At 42.0% G+C, this 27,430-nt stretch overlaps 1 protein-coding gene across 4 annotated transcripts in view; it reads left to right on the top strand.

The window, feature by feature from the left end:
* The window catches only part of rc3h2 (ring finger and CCCH-type domains 2), a 42,789-nt gene extending 15,703 nt beyond the window's left edge, over positions 1-27,086 (top strand). For 2 of the 4 annotated variants that reach the window (XM_088615327.1, XM_088615328.1), the window contains exons 3-20: positions 173-290; positions 3,734-3,967; positions 5,486-5,661; positions 8,216-8,416; positions 9,069-9,201; positions 9,470-9,588; positions 10,222-10,334; positions 10,697-10,969; positions 11,441-11,646; positions 12,970-13,406; positions 14,971-15,144; positions 17,390-17,548; positions 18,438-18,651; positions 20,266-20,350; positions 20,808-20,889; positions 21,428-21,535; positions 21,949-22,088; positions 22,376-27,086. In XM_088615327.1, coding sequence (XP_088471453.1) covers positions 173-290; positions 3,734-3,967; positions 5,486-5,661; positions 8,216-8,416; positions 9,069-9,201; positions 9,470-9,588; positions 10,222-10,334; positions 10,697-10,969; positions 11,441-11,646; positions 12,970-13,406; positions 14,971-15,144; positions 17,390-17,548; positions 18,438-18,651; positions 20,266-20,350; positions 20,808-20,889; positions 21,428-21,535; positions 21,949-22,088; positions 22,376-22,529 — 3,126 coding nt within the window. In that variant the 3' untranslated portion in view covers positions 22,530-27,086. Of the gene's footprint in view, positions 1-172; positions 291-3,733; positions 3,968-5,485; positions 5,662-8,215; positions 8,417-9,068; positions 9,202-9,469; positions 9,589-10,221; positions 10,335-10,696; positions 10,970-11,440; positions 11,647-12,969; positions 13,407-14,970; positions 15,145-17,389; positions 17,549-18,437; positions 18,652-20,265; positions 20,351-20,807; positions 20,890-21,427; positions 21,536-21,948; positions 22,089-22,375 lie in introns of those variants that run through there. The other 2 variants (XM_088615329.1, XR_015928953.1) reach the window with 2 other exon arrangements.
* Positions 27,087-27,430: the final 344 nt, after the last annotated feature.

Genomic DNA, 27,430 nt, shown 5'->3' with positions numbered 1-27,430 from the left:
GGAAAATACAGGTCGAATGTTCCAGAGACTATACAAAATTGAACCTTTTATAAAGTCTGGGTTTTTATTTCAGGAGCCAAGAGAAAAGCCCTGGCTTGTTTTTTTCCCCCGATTTCTTATCTCGGTTTCTTGGTTGACAGAATAGTGATTTTTTTTTCTCCCCCCCAATTAGGTACCAGACCATCAGACAGTAAGCTTGAGCAATGTGGCAGAAAGCAAACATTATGAAGTTGCCAAAAAGTGTGTGGAGGAACTGGCTCTCTACTTAAAACCTATCAGTGGTGGAAAAGGTAGGTGATGTGCCCCCCACGTACTGTCTTTGTCATAAGTCTCTTTATTGGTCTCTTTAACTAGTCTCTTTAACTAAGGTTGCTGCTGGAAGAGGTGATAGTGGGGCCAGCAGGGGGCGCTCACCCTGCGGTCCAAGTGGGTCCTAATGCCCCAGTATAGTGACGGGGACACTATACTGTAAAACAGGCGCCGTCCTTCGGATGAGACATAAAAACCGAGGTCCTGACTCTCTGGGGTCATTAAAAATCCCAGGGCGTTTCTCGAAAAGAGTAGGGGTGTAACCCCGGCGTCCTGACCAGATTTCCCATTGGCCCTTACCAATCATGGCCTCCTAATAATCCCCCTCTATGAATTGGCTCCATTACTCTGCTCTCCTCCCCACTGAGAGCTGATGTGTGGTGAGCGTTCTAGCGCACTGTGGCTGCCGTCGCATCATCCAGGTGGGGCTGCACATTGGTGGCGGTAGTGGGATTCCCCATTACCTGTAAAGTGCTTTGAGTGGAGTGTCCAGAAAAGCGCTATATAAGTGTAAGCAATTAATTAATTATTGTTGTGGGTCCTGATTAGATCGTGGTCTGTGCAAGAAACCTTATAATAATAATAATAATAATAATAATAATAATAACATTACTTTTACAATTTACAATTTCTTGCATTAGGAATTATCTTTTCGCATACTCCAGCTTGCTCTCCATGAGACACACAGATAGGGAGAGAAGCCTGGGGTCAAAGCGCAGGGTCTGCCATTGTACAGCGCCCCTGGAGCAGCTGGGGTTAAGGGCCTTGCTCAGGAGCCCAGCAGAGTAGGATTCCTCTGCTGGCGGCAGGATTTGAACCGGCAACCTTCCAGCCACAGGCGCAGATCCTGAGCCACAGAGCCACCACTCCGCCTGGTTATCTGGTCAAGGCTTGCATTGAACACATCCAGCAAAGATCTTGAGCACTGTAATGTGGTCTGTAATTGTCTTGTGACAATCCTGCAAAAGTCCAAAAAGTTTGATGTATGTACCATAGTTTATGGCTGCTGCAAATACTTTAACCACATTGCAGTCTATCATCACTAAGAAGCTGTGGAACCACTTTTCAGAAAAGCAGTCATTTGGCATTTGTCTGAAATTCTTCTGTTTTGGTACACTAATAAGTAAGGAACATTTCAAGCAATAAGCCCTAATTGTTAAATCCCCTGCAAGTTCCTTTATAGGTTTATCATCTAAGATTTGACACCAACGTGTTTTTAAATAGATTGCAGCTTTTCTGTGACGGTGAACAATTTGACCACATTTTAGCGTACTGCAGTTTCTAGTCCCAGCTTTGACATCACTGTTAATGTAACCCAGCCTCCACATCTTTTAGAGACGGTAAGCAGACTGGGTTTTCGTCGTGATGAAGCCGTTTAGTACGCACTGAAGGAAGCATGCATTTCCTGTTTTGCTCCGATTTAATTTGTTTTGGTTTTTGTCATGATAACATCAGTGGCAGAAGTAATGAAAGCTGTGGTTGGTTGCGGGGAACAGAGGAGTATTATTTCAGACTATTCACACATCACGTAACAGAAGAGGTATTGATACCAGTAAAGCTTGATGTCTTTGTTTTTCAACTTGATTTCTCAAGGAGATGTGTATGAAGCATTTTTATGTAGGAGAGTACTAAGTACTAGTAGGTGAATTCCCTGGTCTTGCTCATATAAGGTATCTCTCTCCAGACCTGTTATTTGTGAAAGTACAGGTGTAGTCTGCTGGTTTGTGTTTTCAATATCTGTCTAATGGATTGGGGAACCTTTTATAACTCCAAAACTAATTGTGACCTTAAAAGACAATATTATCTTACCATTGCTGTTTCCTAATCTACCTGCTGCAGTCATTCCATCTTTCTTGAAAGTGGCACATCTCCAGACGTCCGTTTAAGCACCACCCGTTTTAATTGCAGTAAAACGTAGACTTCGTGTAGAATTTAGCAGCCTGTAATTTACTACTTGTCAGTGCTTTTTTTTAAAATAAAGCCATTTAAAACACAATGGTTCCAGTCTTCTCAAAGAAAACATCACTTATGAAGCTCGCTGCTGCTCCTAATTCAGTTTGGTGCTCTGATCTGCACTGTAGATGTGATCAGAGAAGCATGTACTGATGCAAGCAGTGTTACACCCCCCCACCAAAGGCGCTTTAGTAAAGACACCTGAATACTGAAGTTTAAGAAAAATAGCAAATGAACATATGTGGCTAAACCCTAATGTTTTTATAGTGTAACATTTTTTCCTCAAAAGGGAAACAATATTTTTTCAGTGTAGATTTACGGGCACAATGTGCTTCCAAAAATGTGTGTATATACCAAATACAAGGTCTTTATGTATCGAATGCGCAGGTATATGTACAGTTTAAATTGAAAAATGTGGGGGTGATATTAGATTGAGGCTTAACGTCCGATCCACATGTGCAACAAATTGTCAAAACATCTTTCTTTCATCACAGAAATATTGCCAGACTTCATCCTATGCTATTGTTAATTATTGCTGAAAAGCTGATCCACACCTTTGTCTTCTCCCGAATTGATTACTATAACGTTCTACTCGCTGGGGTTTCTAAATCTGCATTGAACCAACTCCAGTATGTCCAAAATTCGGCAGCCAGAATCCTGACCAAGTCTAGAGCAAGTGATTACTCCTATCCTGGAGTCCATACACTGGCTTCCTGTTAGGTTTCATGTCGATTTCTAAATCCTCATGCTCACCTGTAAGGTTCTGCATGGGTTGGCACCTCAGTATCTGAGCTACTGTCCTACTCCCCACCTCACAACCTTCGCTCTTCTAATTCTGGTCTACAAATCTGTCCCCCGAGCCTGTCTACACGCTATGGGTGACAGGGCCTTCTCCTGTTATGCCCCAAATCTCTAGAGCTCTATCCCCAAGGATATCAGAGAGTCACCTTCTCTAAACTCCTTCAAATCCAGACTCAAAACATTCTTCTTCTTTAGAAGAGCCTTTACTTAAGTGGTTCCGTTATAGTTCAAGTAGGGAGCTGCGTCAACATGCGTAGGCAGCAAAGGAACAAGTAAAGGTTTATTCCCTGCTGAAAAGAGCATGAAACGTTGCATTTCCTTTCTTCTCTTTCCAGCATTGAATAAACTTTTACTTGGTTCTGTTTTATACCCCTTTGCTCCTACCATATTCAGCACCCCCATCTACTGTCTCCTCTCATTGTGTGTTGTCATTGTGTATATGTTGTGTATTTTTGTTGTTGTTCTATAAAGCACATTGAGAAGCCACCTTTAAAGGTGCTCTATGAAACGAAGTTTTTTATTATTATTATTATTATTATTATTATTATTATTACATGCACATGCGTGTTTGCACAGCTGTACTAGACGCGTGCTTCTGTCTATAAGAACGGTATCCTGGTGCCCACCTGGATGTTCTGAAGCGGTCTGAGTTGTACGTGTGCTTCCCCAGGTGTGGCGAGCCTGAGCCAGAGCGCGCTGAGCCGGCCCATGCAGAGGAAGCTGGTGACCCTGGTGAACTGCCAGCTGGTGGAGGAGGAAGGGCGGGTGCGCGCCATGCGGGCGGCCAGGTCCCTGGGCGAGAGGACCGTCACAGAGCTCATCCTGCAGCACCAGAACCCCCAGCAGCTCTCCGCCAACCTGTGGGCGGCGGTCAGGGCGCGGGGGTGCCAGTTCCTGGGGCCCGGTAAGTCCTGCTCTGCTGGGGCAAGGGTGGCTGAAGACCTGGGTTGGGTTGGGGTTGGGAGGGGGCGAGATCAATAGTCGCCCGGTTCAGCTTAATTGTCGACAGGGTTACATGAAACATGCCAAAGACATGCTTTCACATAGTTTGCCTGTTTTTTTCTCTTCTTCATATGGCCATTTTCACTTCAGATTTCACTGTCGGCGTTTTTTTGCTGCTCTACACCGTACGGGACTGGAATGGCAGAGTGGGGTTTAATAAGAAAATGGCATCAAAGAGCCTTGGTGTGCTGTGGAGTTAAATCTAGCGGCGCCCCAATGTTATATTTCTCTTCATCTGTGCTTCATGTGAGATATCCCAGAGAGCACCATCTTGATTGCGTTCCCCATGCTGGTGAAATTGAGTACTGTAGCAGCATTTCCTGTGTTTGTGTCTTGGAAAATTGTTAGAAAGAAGGCATTGAACAATCATACTTGGCCTGCCTGTGCCATTCCTGCTAGATTGACTAGGATCATAGCATTTGACGGGTTGTTAGGTTTTTTTTTTTAACCAAATGCAGCCAGCCAGCTTGCCGATAGTTTCAACTCACTTTCTCTTTTAGGTCCCTTTCCTGGCAGATTTTGACATTGTGATCTGTCTATGTATTTTGTGTCTTTTTCTTTTTCTATAACTGATATCGCACGAGTGTTCCAAATACATAGCCGAAGGGTTTGTTTGCATGGCCTCCTCTCTGTGCGCCTGTTTGGGGAGGATTGGATTTGCCGAGCAACTGAAGGCGATTTTACTCTCTCTGTCCTTTGCACTGCAGCGAAAGGTTGCCCGTCTCCAACCGAGTGCTAAACATCAAGGCCTTGGAATTGGCCAGTGGCTGATGTTACCTTGGATGTGATCACAGTGTTCTAGTGCATACAAATTGGCATGCTGTTGTGTTGCTTCACTGTGCTGGCCCGCAGCAATGCAATTGTCGTCTTGAAACCCACACAATAAACAAGTTGCACGTAACCTGGTCGAAAGCTCCAGCTTTACCTGTTATAATGAACTTTTCTATTGGCGTGCAGGATTGGATTGTCATGGTTGGCAGTATTTACAAATCAATAGAGAGAGCATCCCTGGGCCCGTAATCACCTAGCAGTGGTGGGGCCATGCCTGCCTGTCATTGATGGTGCACTCTGCATACAGATGACGCGAAGCTGTTGTGTTTTGCTCGTGTCCAATGATGAGCACTCATAGGGCAGATTCTGAGTGGGAGGGAATTGTTTCTCCACACCTGATTTGACTTGATTTCTAAAATCTGAGGACACGCATAAAACAGCTTCTAGCGGCCCTGTCTTACTTTAAAAAGCATTGAGGACTTGAGCTGAATCGCCTATATATTTGGAGCTTCCTTGCTTCTGATTTTGTGCTGGGAAGGCCTCTCCTAGATGTTTAAAGTGGGGACAGTTCTCCCAGTCACCCCCCTCCTGTTCACACTGCACTGGCTTGACTGCAGGGAGTAGTGATGTTGCTGTTTGGTGTTTTTAGCAATGCAGGAAGATGCCCTGAAGCTGGTCCTTCTGGCCCTGGAAGATGGTTCTGCTCTGTCTCGGAAAGTGTTGGTCCTCTTTGTTGTGCAGAAACTAGAAGCTCGGTTCCCTCAGGCTTCCAAAACCAGCATCGGCCATGTCGTCCAGCTTCTGTATCGGGCGTCTTGCTTTAAGGTAATGTATCCATTTCCAGTTGCCTGTATTGCCTCGCTCACACTTGAATTGCGGGACGTAATCACGAATTCTGTTAAACGCTGAAATGTATACCAACGAATGGCCACTGAGCCGTTTTCTGAAGTTATGAAGTTGTGGCCAGCAGCGATCTCAGCCTGCAACTCTCATCTGGCAGCCCCACTGAAGCTCAGCAGATGTGAGCCTGGCCAGTACCTGGATGGGAGACCCCCCTGGGAAAAACTAAGGTTGCTGCTGGAAGAGGTGTTAGTGGGACCAGTAGGGGGTGCTCACCCTGTGGTCTGTATGGGTCCTAATGCCCCAGTATAGTGACGGGGACACTATACTGTATAAAGGCGCCTTCCTTCGAATGAGACATAAAACCGAGGTCCTGACTCTCTGTGGTCATTAAAAATCCCAGGACGTTTCTCAAAAAGAGCAGCGGAGTTACCCGGGCGTCCTGGCCAAATTTCCCATTTACCAATCATGGCCTCCTAATAATCCCCATCTCTGAACTGGCTTCTCCTCCCCACTGAGAGCTGGTGTGTGGGGAGCGGACTGGCGCACTCTGGCTGCCGTCACATCATCCAGGTGGGACTGCACACTGGTGGTGGTAGTGGGATTCCCCATTACCTGTAAAGTGATTTGAGTGAAGTGTCCAGAAAAGTGCTATATAAGTGTAAGCAGTTATTATTATTGAAGTTCTTTAAAGACATTGATGCAGTCAGTACTTTAGATCGTAATGCAAAATGTGAATATGAAAAAATAATTTTTATCAAGTCATGAGTTGTGGTCAAGTTTGACTGCATTCCTGATCAGAAGAGAAGTTTGGTTTCTGCCTTGCATCTGCACAAGACATTTCCCCAAGCGGTTGTTTTTTTCATGACGTTCTTCATGACAGAGATGCTCTTACAAGATATTGCCTTCATCCTTTTCACTTAATCAGTAATTCAACAGAAAGGCACGTCTGCCTCTGCCGTCCAGACTTGATACATTTGTCCGTCTCAGCTTGCTTAAATTGAAACGCAGATTCTTCTCAGTCTAAACTCAGCTCTGCTGTGGCACCATTATGTAAGCTGCAGCTTTTGCTGAAGGGCTTGAGATGTGGGCTGTTTGATGCAGGAACACATGGCTGAAAGTGCAGCAATTATTTCAGGTCTGGCAGAACTTGCATATGAAAACTAAAGGAAGCGATCTGATAAATTCCCCTCCCCCCCAAAATAAAATAACATACTTCAGTCTTAATTGCAATTTGTTCTGGCTTGTTGCGGCATCACTGGCATCATAGGAATGTGAACCGTGCCCTGACAGTGATTCTGTGCGCTATATTTGAACAGCTGCGAACAAAGTCACAGTTGTTGTCTAGTGCTCTGTTTTTTTTTATGAGCTTCAGAAGTATTTCCTGTAGTAGGTTACAGTGCTCAGGGTTGTTCCGTCCAATTACGTGCAGCAGTTTAACGTCACATTCCTATGGGGACTGAACAGATTTAATATGCTTTTCTCACCATCAGACTTCATCCTTCCTTTTTAGTTCGGGATGCTGGCTGCTTCATTTTGGCTTGTCAGAGAATCTGCTTTAAGAACGACCTGACGTGCAGCTTTGTGTGAATTGTCTATTTTCCCCATGATGATAGAACTTGTTTTTTTCAGTGGAAATATTGGGAAATGTCCTACTTTAGTTTTCTGTATCCTGAGCAGCAAGAGAAATATGGTCAAAATATTTCTGCCTTTGGAACTTTGACCAAAATACAATTCAGAGTTGTATGAATCAGGATTTTGCCTTTCCTAAAGGTCTGTTACTATTATTTCATGTATCCCTGCTTTAACAGAGTAGGTACAGTGCATATCAAGTTTCAACATAACTATCTAAATATATAAATATTTAAAGGTAGAACCTGTTTCCCTTGTTGCACTATAAATATCCGGTTTGCAGGCAAACCTGTTTTCTTGGTATTCGTATTACTTGATTTGTGTTTCCCAACTTAATAATAACATCACTTTATTAACCCTGTACAATTTCTTGCATTAGGAATTTGTCTTTCTGCAGACCCCAGCTTGCTCTCCATGAGACACACAGACAGGGAGAGAAGCTGGGGGTCAGAGCACTGGGTCAGCTATTGTACAGTGCCCCTGGAGCAGTTGGGGTTAAGGGCCTTGCTCAGGGGCCCAACGGAGTGGGACTCCTCTGCCGGCTGCGGGATTTGAACCGGCAACCTTCCAGCCACAGGCGCAGATCCTTAGCCACAGAGCCACCACTCCGCCCACAACTTGCTATGTGAGCTCAGGCATCCACGTTCATTTTTACAAGAACCGAACTTCCGAAATATTGACATTTCCGCAGATGAGAGGACGGCCCCGTTTGTCTAGTAACCTGCGCTTGAATAATAGTGGAACTCACTTCCCTTTGAGTTACCATTTCATCACATGTAGTGAGGCAAGCCTCAGGCCTTATTCATCGGGACAGGAACACCGTGCTGTGCAGTACAGGAAGAAAGAGCCCAGTGGCAAGACAATAACCTGCTGCTCTTGGAAGACTTAAGGCTTCTTGTCCCATTAGGTCACCAAGAGAGATGAAGACTCTTCCCTGATGCAGCTGAAAGAAGAGTTCCGCACCTACGAGGCCTTGCGCAGGGAACACGATGCGCAGATTGTTCACATCGCCATGGAAGCAGGCCTTCGTATTTCTCCTGAGCAGTGGTCTTCCCTCTTGTATGGGGATTTGGCACACAAATCTCACATGCAGTCTATTATTGATAAGGTAAATAAATGTCCGTCACTTTAAGGGCGGATGTGCTTGTGGTTTATTTTTTTTATGCCTTGTGCCTGCAACATGAAATATTTTTGGCAAAGGATCTTTTAGCTATACAGATTCTGATGTGATTATTGATGTTGAAGGCAGTACAAGCTGTTTTTGTTTTTAAAGTGATTCATTTAAAATTGTAGCATAATTGACATAATTAGCTGTTGTGTTAGCCATGGATAATCTGTTATTAAAGAGAATCCACAAGCTTGACAAATTTCTGTTACGGATTTGTTTTTAAATTAAAAAAACAAAACATGCAAAAACATGATAAAACTACATCAGAATGACATTTTTAGTTATTTACCACTTTAGTGGAATGATAGAAAACTCAATACAGTATCTCTAATACTGTTTAGGGGTGTAAGGGAACCTATAACATTCTTAAGTTACAATTACAAAGAACCACACAAGAATTGAACTTCACTCATCTATTTCATCAACTGCCAGGATGCACAAGCAAAACAAATGATTGGGTATAAAAGGCTTGTCTGTTAGGATAACCTGAACCTGAGCCATTACACACAAAGAATTAACACTTCAAAAACTTCAAAAACTTTTGGGAAGAAACTTTAAACTGTAAGGTGCTTTTATTTGTATTTCCATGAAGCTCCAGTCCCCAGAATCCTTTGCAAAGAGTGTTCAAGAGCTGACGATAGTTCTGCAGCGAACAGGAGACCCAGCAAACCTGAACTGTTTGAGGCCACACCTGGAACTTCTAGCAAATATCGACCACAATCCAGGTAACTGATGTTATGTTATGACTGGTAATTGAGGACACCAGTTAAGGTGTTCTGAATTGCAATTGCAAAAAAGGCTTCCAAAACGAATTAATTTACATATTCAGATGACCATGTACCTAAATGTAACAATTATAAGACCATCCAGGCCACAGGAACAGTCAGTTAATAGGCACAGCCGATTGTCTTTGGTCATCGCAACCTGGGCTCACTTTCATCAGAGGTCCTGCTGGCTGTTTCATGTCCTTCGTCTGTGTGGTTTGATCTGTAGATGCTGCACCCCCTACCTGGGATCAGCTAGAAAACGTGATGCTAGCTGTGAAGATCGTGGTGCACGGACTGGTGGACTTCATCCAGAACTTCAGTAAAAAAGGGCACGAAACGCCACAGGTATGAAGCCTCTTGTTAACAGCTGCCCTCTTGCTAATTTTGCTAACAGTATATGCTGGAATTACACCAATGCTTCATTTTCTTTTTCTTAATCACGTTGCAGTATGATTGTTATGCTGTGTAACTTAATTGAAGTTACAGGAAAGTTGTGAAGATTTAGTAACCCAATTGCCTGGGAATTTGTCCAGTGTTGTGTAGAAAGTGTTTGTCATTTACATTTCTTTTGAAGGGTGTATGAGAAAGAAGGCAGATTGGAAATGCTTTACTTAGATATGCACAATTTCGGAAGAAAAGGGCTTAATTTCAACAAGTCTTACGGGTTTTGTTAGATTTCCAGCACTGAAGACATTGGTGTTAAATAGATCAATTAGGCCATTAAGAGCTCAGGTTAAATGAAAGTCATATTCTGCTTTTTTATTCCAACTGATCTGTGAGTAACTTAATTGGCCAATTAGGAGTAACTGGCATGGATCTCTATTTACAACCACTTTTTAAAGCTGCTTATTAAAACTACAGGAAGTGGCTCTCTAAGTGCAGGATTGAAGACCCTCTGTCCTAATTGTACCATTCACTTACATTTTTGGTATCTTCAGAACATTTCCTTGTCTAATCTATATTTCATTAAATTTCAAGCCACAGCCAAACAGCAAATATAAAACCAGTATGTGTCGGGACTTAAGACAACAGGGAGGCTGCCCACGGGGATCCAACTGTACATTCGCTCATTCACAGGAGGAGCTTGAAAAGTGGGTATAACGTTTCCCAGCCGCGCCATCTGTGGTTATCACTGCACGTCGATATATTCACATCTTAGACTTGACAAAATAAGCTCTAGAAATTCCTTCTGTTGCGGTTTTTGCAAATGCAAAATGACCATTGAAATGTCTGAATCGGCCTGTCGCGCCTGAAAAAATAATACGCATTTGTCATGTCAGTAGCGAAATACAAATGCCGCATACCACGAAATCTCAGTGACCCTGTATCATCTGCTGCAGCGTCTCCTGTAAATCTATTCAAGCAAAGGCACGTTTTGTTTTCATTTGGACTCTTTGACGTGGTTCGCCTCTCCTTTGGGACCGTCGGGCCTGATTCACCCCTTGTCCTCCAGATACCGCATGAGGAATAAGAAGATCAGTGGCACTGTGAGACCGTACCCCCTGCCTCAGACGGTGCTCGGCAAGACGGCGGGCAGCACCGCGGGCTCAGGGCTGGCGGAGGGCATGGAGAAAGGGGCCCCCAGCAGCGCGGTCTTGAGCCTGGCAGACAGCACGGCCCCCAAGCTCATTCCCCGGGGGGGTGACGCCTGCCTGGAAGATCTGAAGAAACTGGCCAGGAGCGGATCCAGCAGCTTGGGTGCCCTCTCCACCTCGCCCACCGAACCGTACGTCTCGCAGATAAACTGCGTTTGTGCCTGCCTGACGTTGGCACTGGAAAACTCCTGGACAGATCAGATAGGCTCCCCCCCCCCCCCCATCTCGGCCATTCACATCAGGCTTTTAAAAATGCTTTGCTTCTTATCTAAGGCGTTATGATTTGATTAACAGTTCCTGAGCATCCAGAACAGTCGTTTATGCTGTTATTCTGATAACAGTCAATTTATTAATGAAAGTAATTTCTATAACAGTAATGTAGTGTCAGGAATTTATTAAACGAAACGTCCAGGACTCTCGGAGAGCCCTAACATGCAACACTCTTTGATGGAAGGATATTAGGGCAAACGAGCTCGTTCTTTGCTCGTGTGCTGAATCTCGGTGCATACTTTTACGAGTTCATGGGCAGGTGTGAATGAAATTGTGGTGGGATTCCCCTGCGTCTTTTAAAGTTTTAACTGCGCTGGCTTTTCCCGTTGCAGGAAAACGGGTTCCCCCCCCAAGACGCCCGTCAACCACGTCTCAGCTACCTCAGCTATTCCTCCCAGTGCCGGAGCTGATAGCAGTTCAGTACATTCTAAGCCTGGACAGTTTGTTCCAAGAGTTTCCCTTTACCCTTCCCAGCAAGCGGACGTTTATTACCAGGACCACAGGACACCTTACGACGTTGCGTCATACCAACAAAGCAGTAAGTGAGGCCGAAAATCCCAGTTTGACATTCCTTAGAATGCTGACCATAAGAAAATCAAGGAGTTCATCTAGAAGTATTTTACTACACGCTTATACAATAAGACGTTTGAAAAGAAACACTAGAATGTGGTATCAATATTTGTATCTTTCTCTCACCCTGTACTGCTAACAACCAGGGCACAGGTAATGAACAAAAGATAACAGGAAACGTGCTTTGAGTTGATCTGTTCGGCAAACTACGGAGTCTTGACTTTAAATGTTAATAATAGTAATCAGAACCTTTAAAGATTTACTAACAGTGTCGCCCGGTGCTACGATGACATCCATTATGAATTTGTAGCCCAGACGTGTTTTTACTTGGCAAGATAAGATGATGAAAGTGGTGGCTGAATGTAGTAGATGTAGACAAGGATTACAGCTTGGACATAAGTAGTTTATTTGACAGAGGAAGAGATGGCTAAAATCAGAGAGTGCTGTGCATGCCCTCTGCTTTGGTCTATAATGAGGAAAAGCACACAGTCAGACACAAGAATTGCACCTTCATGACAAGGCATGCTAGGAATCTGTTTGGTATAGAATGCAGAATGTGCCCTTTTTAGTATTCATTATTACAGACTTTTTTTGTTGTTTTTTTTAGAAGCTGTAAAAAGCATTTCTGAACATTGAGGGGGTTTTATATTTTAATTTTCCTGTACGCACTGCAGTCACTTTTGCATGATCGCTTTTGAACTAAAAATCCTGTAGTCAGTCGCCAGCCCCTCCCGAGTTCTCTGCAGTATGAGATCAGGGCGTACATTTGCTGCTGTCAATATGCCGACTAATTAGAGGGACAGTCTGCCTGCGGTACCTTTAATCTCCATGAAGCCAAGCTAGAACTGGAAGTACCGTTCGCGCTGTCTTAAATATCAGAATGATCTCTTTTGCCTGGTCACAAAAGGTCTGTAGCAGGTTGAAAACTGTATATTTATAAACAATGATGGAGTTCATTTGGGGGCTAAAGATGTTCATATAACCCATCTTGCAAGGAACAGGCATGCATATGTCCACTGAAACCACACACATTTTTAAAACCTTATATTTTGTCTAATTCTGAGGGCTGGTAGGTGAGTTTGGGGCACGAGACAGGTTGTGCTGTGGTCACGACAGTATATTTTAAAACAGTCTCTGCATTCATTTCCAATTTTGCCACGAAGGAATAGGATCGTTTCCCTCAAAGCAATTCACAACGCCAGGAGAAGCTTAAAAGTTCTTGGGGGTTTTACGGCGCAGAGCAGGATTCCCGTTTTGAGACTCCTCTTGTCTCCCTTCCTTCCTTTCCCAGACAACTACTACACTCCCCCCCCTGCCAGCTTACAGCCGGGGCAGTGTGGCACGCGCTATGTCCGTTCCAGCAACGTGCCTGAGGGCTCCCTGCCTCCCCCGTCCGTGCCCTACCCGGACCAGTACTCGTCCTTCCCCGGCCGGGAGCGCGTCGGCTCCTCGGCCTACCCCCCGCCGCCGCCGCCGCCGCCCCCGCCGCCCCCCCAGCAGTACGGCCCCGTGCCCCCAGTGCACTCTGGGATGTACGCCCCAGTGTACGACAGCCGGCGCATGTGGAGGCCGCAGATGTACCACCGGGATGACGTGCGAAGCAACTCTTTGCCTCCCATGGATGTCATGCATTCGTCCGTCTATCAGCCTCCGCTGCGAGAGAGGTACAATTCCCTGGATGGCTACTATTCTGTGCCCAGCGAGCAGAGAGCAGCACCACTGCAGAGGGTAAGTGGGGGTTAATGTTCTGGCAGCAGTATCATTCATAGGAAGGCACTGTTGGAACCAGCTTGCGTGAACAGGACCCAGGTTTCAGTCCCAGAAAACCAATGTGTTCCATAGCCCCCCCCCCCCCCCCCCCACAGAGAGAATGTCAGCCATTAGCCAGCAGCCATATCACCCTGCATCTCACGAATGGAAACTCAATGAAGTGAAGCAGGTGTGAGCCTGGTCAGTACCTGGATGGGAGACCTCCTGGGAAAATCTAAGATTGCTGCTGGAAGAGGTGTTAGTGGGGCCAGCAGGGGGCGCTCACCCTGCGGTCCACGTGGGTCCTAATGCCCCAGTGTATGGTGATGGGGAAACTATGCTGCAAAAAAAGGCGCCGTCCTTCGGATGAGACGTAAAACCGAGGTCATGACTCTGTGGTCATTAAAAATCCCAGGGCGTATCTCGTAAAGAGTAGGGGTGTAACCCCGGCATCCTGGCCAAAGTTCCCATTGGCCCTTACCAACTAATCTCCTCCCCACTGAGAGCTGATGTGTGGTGAGCATTCTGGCGCACTATGGCTGCCGTCGCATCATCCAGGTGGGGCTGCACATTGGTGGTGGTGGAGGAGAGTACCCATTACCTGTAAAGCGCTTTGAGTGGAGTGTCCAGAAAAGCGCTATATAAGTGTAAGCAGTTATTATTATTATTATTATTATTATTATTATTATTATTATTATTATTAGTTAATCCGTGCGGTCCAGCTGTGTGTTGGGTCATGTCCTCCTTGAAGTAGATTGTATGGCTGTAGTATGCCAGTTTTCTTAAGTACAGTGGGTTCGCGAGTTTGAAATATGGGTTTTGTTTTAAATTACGTCATCTACCCTTAAGTATATCTTTGTTTAAATTACGTAGCGCGAGTCAAAATGACACGCACTGCATAGTTACGCTGTTGGCCACCTGACGCTCATGACGCAGGTGTCGTGTTGGCGCATCAGGAATGCTGGTACACAGTGATGCTGTGGTTGAGAATTGTTTTCTCTCCCTCTCTCTCAAATTCCCTTTACAGCAAACATAACTGATGTTTACTAATATTGTACGTATTTGTATGTGTACATGTATAAAATACAAAAATGTACACAGACATGTAACAAGTTGATGTATTTAGTCTATGGCACGTCCCATCATTCGTGTCTATAGGGTGTAAGTAGGGTCAAACGTACGCACGCGGAACGCAACTATAGCATTTACCATTATTTTAAATAAGAAAAATGTTTAAATTACGCGAGATTTACAATATGTGTTCATTCAGTGAGAAAATTCTACAGCTGCAGTGTCATTAAACAGTGGAATTCCAGCAGGAATTCATGAAAGAGTACTGTCATGAACAAAACACTGTGGAACTGAAAAAAAAGTGTACTGTAAATATATAAAATAGTTTATTTTTCAAATGCACTTCCTAAGCTTCTTATCTTTCCTCATCAGGCACGTCTCTCAGACCGACTTTTTCCCGTGCGATTTTAGAGAATCCCTTAACCCCCGCCCCATACTTGTTTTCACAAAGGTGTTGCTTGTTGTGCTGCAGGACTCGTACAGCCGAATGCAGGTCGGCTACGAGGAGCTGTTCAGAAGGAAGCCGGAGCAGTGGGCTCACTACCACAGCCAGAAGCCCCCTCCGCTGGTGTCCCCTGCCCTGCCGCCCGCCACGCAGTCCCCCTCCCCCTCCTCCCCTCTCTTCACCGTCGATTTCAGCACTGAGGTAGGCCTGCGGGGGTTCTGGGGGGGTCCTCGCTTGTGGGCTTGTGAGGGACCAGGGTGTTTGAGTGTGTGTGCGCACCTGCTGCTGCTGCTCCTGGTGACTCATCAAATCCGATCCCGAGCCGGTAAACCTGTTCCCATAGTAGTTCAGGTGGGCTGCTGCGTCAGCATGCGTAGGCTGCATAGGAACAAGTAATAGGTTTCTTCCACGCTGAAAGAAAACACAGCGTTTCGGCCGTGGAGCCTTCTTCAGGTAGAAACGTTGTGTTTTTCTTTCTTCTTTTTTTCAACCTGTTCCCATGCCTCACTGGCCGTTTCAGTCTGCGACTGGTATGTCATCAGCTTCCCCAGCGCAAGGCTCTTTGAGGAAAGTTCCCCAGCTGGCATTTCCAGTGCTGGCCAAAGCTGTCTTTGCAAAAATCCTGACTTCATAAGTCCGCGCTTAAAAAGTGGGGGAAATAAATGTTCAGCTTGATTTTGAAGCTCCTTTGAAACTCTTTTGAAAGCTGCAATTACAAACACGAAGCGACACTAAGAACAGACCTCAAAGAGCCTGGTTACATCTATGCACAGTACTTTACAGTAAACTCGTGTTTGACGTGGCAGTTAGGTTTAGCTTGTATGCCAAAAATCGCCCCCCTTAGACCTTTGTATTGAAGTAAAATCAATTTGAAGTATATTAGTATGTGTATTTTTGTTTTTAAAGAATTATGAAAACCGTAATACAGCAAATACAGTACTGTACGGTATGCAAAACATGTCAAATAAAATGTAATGATAAAATGCAGGGAACACAGCAGATGCACAGCTGTCATGAATGCCCTTCTCTCTGTCCCTAATTGCACAAATCTAAGATTCATTCTTGCCATATATATGTGCCAAACTGATCACCGTCGTTCCAACCCTTGTTCAAAATCTAAAAAAAAAAAAATGGAATGCCAAATCAGGCACTTGTCTTTATTCGCCTTTCCCCTTCGTACTTGTTTTTGGCCTACGAGCCGTATTAAAGGCGATGCCGCACGATAGAGAAAGCACTCTATAGAGAAAGGTATAGAGAAAGGTGCGTGTTGGGCCAGATTTGAATTTGCCGAGATTTGAATTTCCAGTATTATTTGATTTTTTTCATGTATTGTTTCATAGCCGACCGGCCGCAAAGACACGGATTTGCATACAAATATTTTGCATAAAACACAAGTGCAGTGTATATTGAATAATTCACCTCTTTAAAGGTCAAAGAATTTGAAGTCATACGTTTTAGGTATGAATAACAGTATGTGTGGAGGAAATATGAAGTTGCTTAAAAAATCCCATGTCCACCCCTTATCATGAATCAGCGTGCTTGACTTGTGTCAGGGTTTTTTATGACAGTCGTCTGAAATCTAACCTATGATTCATATGTAAAAAAAATATTTAATAAGATTTAGAGCCTGTTACCATACTGCTCTGTAATAACTGCTGTGCATGTACAGTGTACTTGGCAACAGTGTGAATCGTGTACATAACCTGTTTGTAAACCGTCAGTCACTCCCTCCCTTTCATTCACTTTATTTATAACATAATATCTATCCTTCATATCTTTTTTTTCCCAAAGGGACATTATTCTCCTAGTTTCTCCTGCCCATTCGGTTTGAGGTTTTTTTTTTCTTCCATTTTCAGCTACATAATAACCTTGCTGAAAATCAATCTTCCAGTTTTGTTTGGGCTCAAAACATATTGTTCTGGTCTTTGAGCAAATCTTGTATCGTGTGCTGGATTTTGCCATTCTTCTTGCAATAATAAAAACATGAGATGGCTGTCTCTCGTTTGTGACCTAGCCTTTTGATCACACTAAATTCAGAAGACCTGTTAGCAAGTCCAGTGTTTCTTTGCATTTCTCGTTGTAGTTATGTGGTGTTCAATTTAAGCTAATTTCTCTTAAGGGTATTTTTCCAATGCATTTTAAGCTGTGACAGTTGCTGGGCAACAGATCTTCTTGGCAGTGCTGAGAGCTCAGATTGGTGTTGCTGTTTTCGAAAAAGAAAAGGCCAAAATAGCTGGAACATGGCACATCGTCCTACAGATCTGAATCGTTTAGTGTTTCTGGCGCTGTCCTCCAGTACTGGTGTCCACAGTGGAAAACCCGAACTTGTGGAAAAGAGCAGGGGATAAGAACACATGTGGGCCAACAGGTTCCAAAACTGTGTAAGAAAAAAGGCAGGGAAGACGTTAAGATGAAATGCACTAAGTAGTTTCTTCCTTCTCTCAAGTTTTCAGACAATTCAGGCGATTATGTGAGTTCCAAGTACAAGGGTGAAGATCCTCCTTCCCACTACTCTCCCTGGTCCTGTGGCACCATCAGCACTTGCATTAATGTTATTGACTCTGAACCAAAGGATGTAATGGCCAATTCCAGTGTGGAATTAATGGTAAGTCTGTCCTGGATACTTTACATGGAGCAGTGTGGGGTTCACAAAGATCTCCGATGTTTAACTGTCTAAAGTCATCACTGTAAATAAAAAAAATTGCTCTTGATTGACTTGCCTGGTAAAATATTAAAAAATAAAGTTGTATAGTTAGCAATAACAGTCTGTTGGGATGAATGCAGTCTGTAGTCTGTTATGCTGATCCTCACAATTGGATTCACTTTAGTGATGTGTAACACTTAACTCTTTTCTTTAACTCCCTTCTGCAGAAATCGGTGAACTCGTGTCCTCCTAAATGAAAAAGACCCAAACTTGTGTTGTAATACTGCTTTGCTTTACAAAATCAGGATTTGTTTTACATAAACTAGTCTGCTTTGTATGCGTTTGAAAGGCGATACATTTGTTTGCTTTTGGTGCTCCCTTATCTACAGGATTAGACTGACCTGTTATTCACTTGATCTTTGCAGGAGAATCAAATAGAACATGTACAGTAGCATAAGCATCTAGAATTTCTCCAAAAAAGGGCAGTACTGTGTAATACACGGGGGGAAACTCTCATCATGTCATATCATTTTACAATGAATAATTCGTACAGTGGTGTTATAGAATTACCACAAATATGGTAGCATCTGATTTAGTGCAATTATGCCGTTCATGAAAATTTCTCGATTTTTATGCAAACAGGGGAAAAAAAAGTCTCTGGACCATGTTCTCTAAGACCATGCTTATATAGTTAACTGCTTTGTCTTTTCCCGCCCTTTTATCCTGCTTTTTAATACCTTATAGCAGGAATCCAGGCCACTCCTATCCCCTATGAGCTGAATACATCAAAGTGCCACAACAACAAAGTGTCCAACATGTAAAAAAAGATGTACTTTGTGACATTTCACAGGATCACGACAGTGTTAGCATAAAAAGGCGAATGCACCTGTTTGAGCCTCACAGAAGACTGAAGGACGAGGATCCTATTATCCCATTTGGAGAAGGCCCCATAATCTCCAAGTGGGGTGCAATTTCCAGGTCTTCCCGGACTGGCTACCACACCACTGACCCCATCCAGGCCACTGCTTCCCAAGGAAGTACCACTAAGCCTATCAATTTCCGAGGTGAGTAGAAAACTATGTTAGTGTAAAGCTCATGAAGTGTTCTAGTGTATTTCCCACTGTTTTCTGTCCTGCAAATGTTGTGCCTGTAAAGTTATACCAAGCAGTGAATAAAAGCCATGTGAAAACAGTGTAGTCATTTTAATTATGAGGCTACAAAGGGAAATGGTAATTTTAAGTATCAGGGGACAAGCTAATGAAGATGATTAAAGGTAGTTTATTTCTAATGTGATTTTAATTTTATTAACTTGTCTGCTATCAATATACTCCTTTAGATTTGCCATTTGAATTTGGTGTATATAAGAGAATATAGAATAAGTACAGTAATCCCTTGCTATAAGTAAATTTACCTTGCGTGGTTTTGAGTATCCACAAGTGAAAGAAGCACCTCTGAGCTGCAATGCGTGCTGGCTCTGGGTGTGTCTGCAATTTTTCTCACATTCTCAAAGTGTTCTAGGCACATTAGTGTACATCATTGCATTGGACTAAATAAATGCGATAGGATAACTTAGTTAAATAATAAATTCAAATGGCTTTAAAGCAATCTAGATCCACGATGAGCTTGAAGTGCTTAATTTGGTGTGAGGACTAAATAATAGTGCTGTTGGTCAGTTGTCTGGTGTAGAAGAATTTATCATTTGTACAATGAAAAGTGAGGAAGTTTAGAAGTGGAACAGAGACGCTTAAGGGCACATGACTCAATGTACATGAGCATTATCATAACAATTATACCAGGAGCTCTTTTAAAACTATACAATACTATTTCTCCAAAATATATTTAGATTTTATTTACTCTGATGTTATTGTTTTACTTTATTATAGGATTTTAATAAGTTGAATACTGTTTTTAGTTCCCTAATCCAGTTCTTCCCACAAGATCTTAAGTTTACCAACCATGTCTTTACCTGCTGCAAGGGTTTTCAGGAACGTAACTTTTGAAGGTGGCAAGGGATCACTGTGTATTTAAGAAAATAGGAGAATGGAGATGTCAGTTTAAAATAAACATGGGAGAACCTTACAGCTAAGATGTACGAAATGTCTGTTTACAGGAAGCAGAAGATCTGATGTACATTTCCTAACAGTAAGAGAAGCAGGTTTCACTATTTCACAGTGTAGAATACTGGCTAAACAGACCTCAAAGAAACTCCTCACAGATCATTCATTATCTGTATTTACCGTACATTTCACAGGGTCATTGTTATATAACTCTAAATGAAAAGCATCTTTACTGTATTTAGAAATTAATGTAATTTTTGCAATAAACATTTTATACTTGCAGGTTCAGTTGGATAGACATTTTTTTATTCTTATAAAAAAAAAGGTTTTCAATTGCATTTTTACACAAGATGCAAACTGAACACTTACTGTAGACTAAACTCAGAAACCTCTTTGCTTGCAGCAGGGCTGAAGTGTGAATATACACTTCACTTTTAGGTTTACTGATATCTGCTTTTCATTTTTGTTGAACATTACATTGTCAGGTGGCAGATTTTCCTGTGCCTGCTCATAAAGGGCTACAGTTTCTGAATGTATTTTGCGTTCCATTTCAGTCAAGTCTATTTCAAGTCACATTGCAAGTATACATAGTGCTGAAAGTGAATTTCCTTTCCTCTCTAGACTACGGTCCTTACATTAACCACAGTGATTCTAGATGGAGCTCATGTGGGTCAGACTCCTCAAACCATTCCAGTTTTCTGGAAAGGTATAGTGCGAGATCTTTTGTTTTTTAAAAATGTAATCGTTGTTAAATATGGATTATGGAGCCGAGCTTTGATGCATTGTTTCAGACGTAGTACTGCAACATTCCAACTGTTTAAACAGCATTTGCCTGCTTTACAACATATTCTTAAAATAAGACCTTCCTTAGTACGTTATTATGTGATTCTGTCAATTACACCTCTAATTTGCATGTTTTCATTATGCCACACAATGCCAGCCTTTGGTAGCCTGTTCTGTAGACTTTCACAACTCGCTGGCTTTGTTCACCCATTCTGATACCAAATTCAGATCGTCTTACTTCTTTCTTAAGAAGCTTCTCATGCTTTCAACAGCCATGCTAGGCTTAAGCCCTTGTCTGTCGGTTATGCATATATAAATGCTTCTTGTAAGAAAAAGTCCGATGTTTTAACGTCTGTAACTCTACCGTCGTGCCTTTGCAGTGATCAGCTGGGAGTCTCAGATCTGAAAGCCCAGCGGAAGTCTTCCACCACTGGAGATACCTTAAGCACAGACCTGCAGCAGGTGAGAACGTGACATTTTTGCCATTTGTTCTTTCACAGAGAAATCAGTGGTCCCCCCCGACACTGTCTGGTAGCTATGACCTGTGTGTCAACATAAACGCGTTTTATAAGTAGCCTCTTCAAGCTCTGCATTTCCCATTTTGTATCTATAGTTTCTTTTGGAAAAAGACCTGAGTGCTGCTTCCGTTGCAGATCTCCAAGGACAGAAAAATGAAAGCTTCTCTTGTTTTGTAGAAATGTGAAGCATTTTGCTTTGGAACGGTGTAAATTGTCCCTGAGGAGTGTGGATTTAAAGAACAGTCAATGTCAAAGGAACTTAATGGCACTGTTTAGTATAATGGCTGAAGATGTAGTTAATGCCGTGTGGAAAGACTGTAAAGACATGGCTTGCTGTGAGCCATGACGATCCTGTGATCGTGAGAGCTGTTTAAATGTTATGTTTCCCGAGATGCAGCCAGCGAGAACCGACCTTTGTTTTTCAATTGTGACAAAAAAAAAGTGACGTATTGGCCATCCTTTCCCTCTCCCCTGTTTGACAGGCTGATTTTGCTGAAGACCTGGTGGACGACGAGCCAGAGAGAGACATTGAACTTGAACTTTCTGCTCTAGATGCCGACGAAGCAGACGTCCAGGATGACAAACTAGAGGTTAGCCCAATCTGTTGCACTGCCAGCATTCTAATCTTTGTGCTCATTTTATGTTAATAGGGATGCAAATAAAAGAACTGCCGAGCAGTCCCAGTACCCTGTCAGGTTTTTCTAAAACCTTCTTTTTTTTCTTTGCGCATCTCAAACAGAATTCTGCATATTTCATTATAAGAGCAGGATATCTGTTGCTCCTAATTGCACTCTTATCAAATCTATTGTTCACATCCTTTATTCTGTTACTCTGTGGAACAAGGAAAATGAAATAGAGTTTGAGGAGATGTGATTCTTCATTTGAGAAAATCTTTTAAACGATTCTTCTAAAAACTGCATGAAAATGCGTTGATGCCAACCTCTCGAATTCAATATTTTAGCAGCCTTTGTCTAGAATTCTGTTATTCTCATTAATAATGCAGGATGCTCTCGATTGCCAGCTTCGGATTAATTCTCACAACAACCACGTTTCCAACGGCTCTGCTGCTGGTAATGGACACCAAATTAAGCAGCAAGACAAAATCGTGATGGGAAGTCATCTCCTGAAAAAGATTGCTTTCAAGTAAGACAGATTTTGGGTATTTTCAATTTAAAAAAATAAATTGAGATGTCTTTAAGGGGAAAATGTACATTCATTACTGTTTTTACGCTGCAGACAGAGAGGGGAGAGTGAGAGAAAAGTGATAGCCATGCTCACTGCTGGTGTCTTTAAGCCATGTATCTTTACAAAATTGTTTTTTGTGCCTGGAATTGGAGATAATTATTACTAGACTTGCTTGGCTGACTATAACTTTCTTAACCAACTCCCATCTGTAACGTCAAGTGATTCTTGCAATTAAACCATTTCAGAAAGTCCATCACTCCAGCAGGGGGGCTCGGCTCACCTGGTCTCAGCATTAACGAACTGGATGTGAAAACGGATCCCCTCAGGGCTGGAGAGGGCCGAAAGAGAGAGTTGACTCACCCTGCCAGCAATGGAGAGATGCTACTGAACGGAAGCTGAAAAAAGGAAGAAGAAAAAAACCAACAACATTGCTTGTGACATCTCACAGCAAGCATTTATAATACTGCTTTTTATACTCGTTAGTTTTTTTTTTTAATTGGGTCATCAAAGATTCCTGTGGACCTTTTGATACTATTAAAGGAACCCTTTCGTTTGCATTTTTTTTAACTTTGTCAAATTGACATGTTCATTTTCCAACATCTTAGGAATTTGGACATAACTTAATGCTTAAAAGCAGCATTATAATAGCCTGGTGCAAGAAGCAAAAGCCATTTATAATACAGAATGGCTTTTTATTTTTTTTTTTCATTTCAGACAACTCAGTTTTTAAACTAGCAGGACCCTGCAACAATGCATCTAGTGGAACACTGTTTCTTTTCTCTGTCCATTTCTGACTTTTCATTCGTATGGTAATGTAGTCCTTTCTGTACAGTCTCTGGTGTTTTAAGTGACAGTTGCACATTTCATGAATGTTCCCTTGGTTTCACTGCTAATGGTGAGAAATTCACATTTTAATTTATGATTCCAAATCACCACTGTTCTGCAGTATGCTTCTAAAGCAGTAGGACTGGTGGAAAAAAATGCACTTTTATATGTACTTCACAAGGCAGAGAGCACAGTTTTGTGGAGATTTACAGCGCTGTAAAATTCACAATATTTACAGGAGGAAAAACACATACTTCTGCCATTATATATATGCTGTGTTACTTCACAAATGTAAAATACACTGCAGGTTTCTGATCTCAGTAGTACACCCTTTTAACTTGGTAATGTTGCCTTGATAGTAAGAAAATGTTTGAATTACAGGCATACCATGATCCAATTCAGAAAATATTTAAATTACTGCTTAGCATAGTGACAAATATATTAAAATTCCTTTTGGAGTAACCTTGTTCGTGCTACATTATTTAAGCATACAGCAGGTAGCAGCGCTAAACAGAAATGAAATCTGGCAGCTAGTGGCAGAATTTGATTTGTATGACTAGTTACTGTATTTACAGCAAGTGAAATATTTGCAGGGATGCAGATTGCATGAAAAACTATGTAAAAGAAAGATTAGAATGATAAATAAAAAGCTGTTTTTATCTTGCAGCTGACATTGCAGTATAGGTTTTAATTTATTTCACATTTTTAATCTTAAAATGTCGACATTTGTAAAATGTCATTGCTTGGGAATCTAAAAGGATGAAAAAAGACAAATGCTACACAAACCACTAATGCCACAAATAGTTATCTGAAACTTGAAAATCTGTGGGTGTTGTATTTTGTCAGGACACAGACTACTCACTGTTAAGCTACTAGCATGCCTCAATCACCTTTGATACCACTGATAAATTACACATGGAAGCAAATTAGCTGGGATATGCAACCCTGTGTCAAGGGACAGTCCTTTTTGCTGGACTTGAGTGCCCTGCATCAAACGCCAGAGAGAAATGAGTTGGAATCAATGAAATAATATGATTTAGTATGGCAAAATACAGTAAATGAAGTGCAGTGAAAAGGGGAATCCAGTATATATCCATTTAAATGAGTACATGTCGGATATCAAAGAATTACACTGGGATGCACAACTTCACTAGCAGCATCAGTTCAAATGTCGACTGATTTCCAGTTCAAGAGGCTTATTAGGGTGCCGAATGTTATGCGGTTTAGCCATTCCCTTGAAAACGAGAAATTTTACATTTTGAAGATTAGCGCAGGTTATCTTTCCTAAATTTCTGTTGAACAAAATCCCACTGAAAAAATTATTGGTTTTTAAAATTGGGCGATAATTGAGAGCGTTGCTCATGAAACCACTAGATGATGTCTGGCAGTGCAGGGTGTGAAATTGACCTGTAAAGGGTGTTTTTTTTTATCAGTCCCAGATCCGGGAAATACATTCACAGGCATTGCACACATAATTGACTTTTTTTCATCCTTATAGATCAGAATAGCATCACTATCACAAGTCTTCATTCGAGTCATTTGTATTTTAATTTGTTCTTTTGATTTTACAAATTTTACAGGTTTTAAAACATTTTATGCTAACTTCTGTGAAGTTGTATGTTATATTTTGTACTGGGATTTTTTGTTTTTCATTTTCTGATAATTTAAAATGTCACCCATTCATCTGTCATCAGTTTTTTGTGTTTGTTTGTTTTTTTTGCAAGGGTTGTCCTGCTAGTTAAAAGATAATGACATGAAAAACAAGATCATGATTATGGTCATTGAAGTTGGTGAATTCTACACAGACCACAAAAAAAGTTGTTGTACTAAGGTTTTGTGCACTTAATTCTTGAATAGGTATTTTCTCCTGAGGGCACTAGTATTCATCGTGAAGAGAAATGGAATTGCGCATTGCTGCATTCAGCAGTAAAACAGGCAACTTTCCTATTCATAATAGGATTTTATATTATAGGTTTATAACGAAATGAACAACTGTGATGTCTGGGCATCAACTTGATAAATCTTAAAAGTTTTATGCGTTTTCGATTTTTTTTTCTGAATAGCAGGCGTAAAGTGACTGTATGTTTGTTTTTTCGCAAACGTTTAGCAGGATTTTAAGCCCGTTAAATTGTTTTTCTTCAGTGTCTTCCATCAATCAGTGCTTTATTCTGGTGTTCAGGCCTGTGTGGTAGTGCTAGAAATTGCCTAGTTGTTGGCGAGAGATGCCACACTCTAAATCTATTTTTTTACCAGCCTTTCTGCATAGCTATAAATGTTAAAAATGTTATGCTGTTGTTGGCCTTACCGTTGCATTCAATTGTACTATTAATATTTCTTACACAAGCAGTACTGTTGTTCTTCTGTACATATGTTCGTATGGTAGGGACTGAATAGCTTTCACCTTTTTTCCTGTAAGATTTAGTTTGGAGGAATACTGTAATTAGCATGCATTTGTGTACCAGTGAGTGAATGTACAAGTAAAACAGAGACTACTGTCTGTGGAACAACGTTGGGGTGAGAAAAAGAATGAAAGATTTTTATATCAAAGTTTATACGGTGGGTGTGTGTAGGCAGTGCAGTTCGAACAAATAAGAGTGTGCGTGTGTTTTTTTTCTGCAGCTGAATGGCGTGATTAAGTAGTCACAGAAGCTTTGAGATTTGTCAAGTTGAATACCCAGGCACTTGAATTGTAGGCTTTCTGTTGTTTGGTTTCTTAATAACAGAAGGGGTGAGGGGTAGAAATGCTGTCTCTACAGCCCTCAGGGAAGAACCATCCTCTTTGTGTTGCAAAACTACTGATGGCATCTTCAGCACCTACTGAGGGTGAACGCATATTACATGAATTAATCTTGTGTATGTATCTTTTTACTTTGTAATTAGTGCAGGGAGGGTTGTTTTTTTTTTGTTACTTCTTTTTTTAAAAAAAAAATGTCGTCGTGCTGTTCTGGAGAGGGATTTGGGATCAGTTGCTTCTACATCGAGTTCTGTCGAAAGAGAGGGACGCCTTGGATCGGTGATGCTAGCGCCCGGATCGTTGCCTCGCCCAGACTTACCGCGCGTTACCTGGCTGGGGGTTGTGTGGTTTTTGTTTTAGTAAGGATCGTGCATCGGAGCTAGCAACTCCTTCGTTAACTGCCTGGGGTAGCCGACGAGTGAACGGGTACAGGGAATCTCCTCTTTCTTTAATGGAATCAAGTGCAGTACTGCCTGTACAAATTAAATTGCACACATCCCACCAGCCCATCCAGTAAAGGCCTCAATTTATCTCAGGCATGGACATGCATGCGGTTCTTTAGCTGGGCAAATAAGTACATTATACTGTAGTTGTGATACAACACATGTGGCTTTTATTTGTACTGCACATGCCCACTGTATAGCCACCTGAATTATTGTGGTTAGCTTTGCAGCATTTGCTGTCCGCATTTCTACGGTTTTATTGCGTATTATTTTCCCTGGAAACAAAAGAAGTCTTCTTTTTGTATCGTTTGAATTTTAAAAATTTGCTTAGCTGGAAAACGTCAAGGGTGGGGGTGGGGGGGAGGGAGGGGTTGAGAGGCCTGTTTGTCAATTGTACAACCGATTGTGGAGCTGACTTGTGAATATTTTTACGTCTGTATTAGACATTTTCTTTGCAAATCTATTGTTCGATTGAATTGTAAATGAAATAAAAGATGGTACACATCCGTCATGTATAAAGCTGGCACCATCGTAAGATGGATTTAATGCTCATTTTTATGACATAATCAGCTATATTTAAATATAGATATATATAGATATATAATTTAAAATAAAATCTTTAAATGAATGGGGGAAGATATCTATAGGAATAATTTCTATTCCATTTGTTTATTTTGAACTACAGAATTGTAATGGTTTCCCTTTTGTTTGGGGGATCTGAGAGGCCAGGCTCTCCTGCCTGCATTGGTGTGTGTTTTTTTTTAAGAGATGTGGAATAGCAAAGAATCAATTCTTTGTGTTTAATGTTTGCTGTCGCACTGAAGTGTTGAACTGTTAGCTTGGCCTATTCACCAGTGTAGAACAACCTGGATGTGGGGATTTTAACGATGACTGATGGGAGTTTGCAGTACCTGAAATGTATTTGCATGCTTAAAATAAAACTTGTCCACTGAACGTTTGACTTGGAGTGTTTTCCTTAACCTTTGAGCCCAGGATTGAGGGTGAAACAATGCTAGATGCTGGAGCTCATTACGGATGAGGGCGTTATTTAGCATTGCATGAACTAAGCACAGCTTGCCACAAAGCTGCCCTTTTCATTGCTGTGTTACTATTAAACATGCTGACTAAAATTAAACCATCTTTCTTTCAAGATGGGGATAAGCTATGTGTGCTTATTAAGTAAAGTGGTGCTTTTGCCATTGCAGTAGTTAGGAGGATACCTTTGAGTTCAGTTGGCAAAAAGCCTGAATTAACCAGTTTGCAAAAGCCCGTTTTTTCTTCACTTTTTAACCTGGGTG

The sequence above is a fragment of the Lepisosteus platostomus genome, chromosome 21, assembly GCF_059453375.1.
Source record: "Lepisosteus platostomus isolate fLepPlt1 chromosome 21, fLepPlt1.hap1, whole genome shotgun sequence".
Lineage (NCBI taxonomy): Eukaryota > Metazoa > Chordata > Actinopteri > Semionotiformes > Lepisosteidae > Lepisosteus > Lepisosteus platostomus.
The sequence above is the reverse complement of the archived record's forward strand: the minus strand, read 5'-3'. Positions and strand labels throughout refer to the sequence as shown.